General features: G+C 37.5%; 1 protein-coding gene across 1 annotated transcript; it reads left to right on the top strand.

Moving 5' to 3' along the window:
- Positions 1-410: 410 nt before the first annotated feature.
- LOC131023920 (BES1/BZR1 homolog protein 2) lies at positions 411-2,842 on the top strand. The gene is made up of 2 exons (XM_057953572.1): positions 411-858; positions 1,495-2,842. Exons 1-2 carry the CDS (start codon positions 631-633, stop codon positions 2,197-2,199), a joined length of 933 nt encoding a protein of 310 aa, XP_057809555.1. The 5' UTR covers positions 411-630; the 3' UTR covers positions 2,200-2,842.
- The last annotated feature ends 485 nt before the right edge of the window (positions 2,843-3,327 follow it).

Below are 3,327 nucleotides of genomic sequence, written 5' to 3'. Positions count from 1 at the left end.
CATTACAATTTAACGAAAAGATTTTTGGACACCAGGTATCTTAGACACCTTCATAAAAATCGGTTTTTGCTTCATATTTAATTTGACCGATTTTTTGCTATTTAGTGATTTGTCTAAAATATTATTTTCAAAAATATATCAACAGATTTTGTTATTATTTTCGATTTTTATATTTTTTTAATATTTTTTTTCCAAGTTCACTATTTTTTTTTATATAAAAATATACTCCATAACAATCGAAAATAATAACAAAATCGGTTGAATATATTTTTGAAAATGTTATTTTAGATAAATCACTAAATAATAAAAAATCGATCGAATTAAATATTAAGCAAAAATCGATTTTTTATGAAAGTATCTAAGACACCTTGTGTCTAAAAATGACTCCACTTTACATATATCTCCGTATTCAAGTGAAATGAGGAGAGCAGTTGAGTGGTTTAGTACGAGCGGACTGGGTCATCCAAGGTGGAGGGACACGGGCGGAAATAAATAAAATAATTAAAGAAATAGACAAATTCCAATAAAGCGTGGGGCGTTGTCCTCGTGACCACCATGTCCCAATTGAGTCCCCTTCTCCCCCTACAACTCCAATAATACACACGCGGTGGAGGCGTTTTCCGGCGGCCAATGACTGCTTGTGGTTCATCGACGGGGCGCCAGCCCACCTGGAAGGAGAGGGAGAACAACAAGCGAAGAGAGCGCCGGAGGAGAGCCGTCGCCGCCAAGATCTACACCGGTCTCCGAGCTCAGGGGAATTACAGGCTCCCCAAGCACTGCGACAACAATGAAGTGCTCAAGGCTCTCTGCCGCGAAGCTGGTTGGGTTGTCGAGGAGGATGGAACCACTTATCGCAAGGTCAATCAACGATCGCTCTTCAATTTCTGTTTTTTCTTTTTGGGGATCAGTTTTCTGTCTCTTGGTTTATTGTTCGATTTCTGTTGCCTCAGATTATTTTGTGGAATTCGTCCTTTGTGCTTTCTGTATGTTGATTCGTGTTGCTGGATCTGATCTGGATACGTGTGAAATTCGGGAAGTATGCATTTAGTGATTTTAGTTCAAATTATTTCTCTTTTGGGATGCCAGTGAATTTGATGCTCTGCTGTTTCTAGAATTTGTCGAAAAGAGGTATAAATGTTTTTAGGCCTATCTTAATTTTTACCATGTGGAATTTTTTTTTATTAAACTTGTATCTTTTTGTGGTTACTGTTGAAGGCACAATAGGCCTCATCTTGTTACTAGTTGATAATACTTGAATTTCTCAATCCCATGTTTTGATCTGAAATTAGACGATCGTCTAAATGGGACGCTAAATGTGATTAATTGCGAATAAATCTCCTAACACACGCGGCATGTGTTAATTTGACATCCAAATCTCTGGTTTCTGAACAAATATTGAATTTGGGAATTTTCTTGATTATCGATATCTTGTCAATACGGTGTTATTAAGTCCTAGGTGATGATGCTAACTGTGAATTGTTTTTGGTTGTTCAGGGATGTAAGCCACCGCAAGGTGATACTCCGATGATTTCTGCGAGTAACAGTTTATGTTCATCAATGCAACCAAGCCCGAATTCTTCAGCATTCCCCAGTCCTATACCTTCTTATCAAGCTAGCCCGACATCTTCATCCTTTCCAAGTCCATCGCGCTGTGATGGAAACCCGACCTCTTACATTTTACCTTTCCTTCACAACTTGGCAATCCCCTCCGCCCTTCCTCCTTTACGTATATCCAATAGTGCTCCTGTTACGCCACCTCTCTCGTCTCCTACTAGAAACTCAAAGCCTAAGGTTCATTGGGAATCTATACCCACAGGTCCACTGAATTCTTTTGTACCCTCTATGTTTGCTGCCTCCGCCCCCTCTAGCCCTACTCGTCGTAGACGTTTTGCACCTGCCCCAATTCCAGAATGCGATGAGTCCGATATCTCTGTAGCTAATACCGCACGCTGGGTTAACTTCCAGACAGGTTCATCCTCAGTTGCTCCCACTTCCCCCACTTATAATCTTGTGAAACCCGTGCCTCAGCAAACTTGCCTTCATGAGGGTCAAATTGGGTGGGGAGCAGCGGCAAAGAGGACACGAGGCTCTGATTTTGAGTTTGCAAGTGCAGTGAAGGCATGGGAAGGTGAAAAGATTCATGAAGTAGGAATGGATGATTTGGAGCTAACACTTGGGAGCGGAAAACCGAACTCTTAATCTCCCACTGGCACTGCCCCTAAATAGATAAGCTACAGAAGAAACAATGTGTCTTCTTCATCTGCAAATTACTGATTTGATCAACTATCATAGTCAGAGATATGACATGGTACTTGGATATCTAAATCTTTTCGCCTCAACTTCACAAATCATGTTCACAGGCAACATTCTCGAGGAAACAGGAAGATGACTCTGGAAGGTATTTAGAATTGTGTCTTAGACAGTTTCTGGTCCTGGGGCAAGAGGAAATCTGGTTTAGACGTCCATAGCACACGCTCAGAAAACGTAAGATAGGAGGTACACTCATCAATCAGGTCGATTGCCTCTGTAAAAAGAAACAGGTGTTTGAAAAAGTGATTTATTCTGATTGCTGAATGGTTGATGGTCATCTACATCATGGGCCACGACCACCAGTTGAAGGCAGAAGACATTTTAGAGAGTTTTAAATAGGTCTACATTCTTGAATTTGTGCAGCTAATTGCATTTCTTCTACATTCACGTATGTAATGTTTCTGGCGTAGTTTTGCAGGCAACCGGTGTATCTATCATCTCTGTGTTTGGTTCTACTGTCACACCCACTTCATTTGAAAACTTTGTAATTGTTGTCATTATTTAATTCAGGTATACAAAGTATTTCACAAAATATAGCATTTCTAGTAGTATCATTTTAATGCTTGTTGTGTTCCATGGATTTTACATGTACCTGATTTTTCAACTTCGAGAAATAAGCACCCTCGTGTTCATCCGTAACAATTTTTGTGTTTATTGTTTCTTCTTATTTTCACCTTTAGGTGATGGCTGGTATGCAGGAATGAAATTAGAAGAGAATGGAATGAATTTTGGAATGGAATGGAATGGAATGAAATGTAGTATTCCCATGGTTGGTATTTACAAGGAATGAATAGATAGGAATGAAATAAAATTAACACAACAACAATAATAATAATATTAATAATAATGATATTATTATTATTATTATTATTATTATTATTATTATTATTATTATTATTATTATTATTATTATTATTATTATTATTACTAATTATATGTTACATTTTATTATATAATAATAATAATAACTATTATTCATTATTACAATTTTTTTTGCAATTATATTATTATTATTAT

Source organism: Salvia miltiorrhiza, chromosome 4 (assembly GCF_028751815.1).
Source record: "Salvia miltiorrhiza cultivar Shanhuang (shh) chromosome 4, IMPLAD_Smil_shh, whole genome shotgun sequence".
Taxonomy (NCBI): Eukaryota; Viridiplantae; Streptophyta; class Magnoliopsida; order Lamiales; family Lamiaceae; genus Salvia; species Salvia miltiorrhiza.
Note: the sequence above shows the minus strand (reverse complement) of the source record. Positions and strands in the feature narration are given on the sequence as shown.

Coding starts and splice junctions, on each gene's coding strand:
- LOC131023920 (XM_057953572.1), top strand. CDS start 631: ATGACTGCTTGTGGTTCATCGACGGGGCGCCAGCCCACCTGGAAGGAG. Junction 859..1,494: donor ATGGAACCACTTATCGCAAG/GTCAATCAACGA, acceptor TTGGTTGTTCAG/GGATGTAAGCCACCGCAAGG.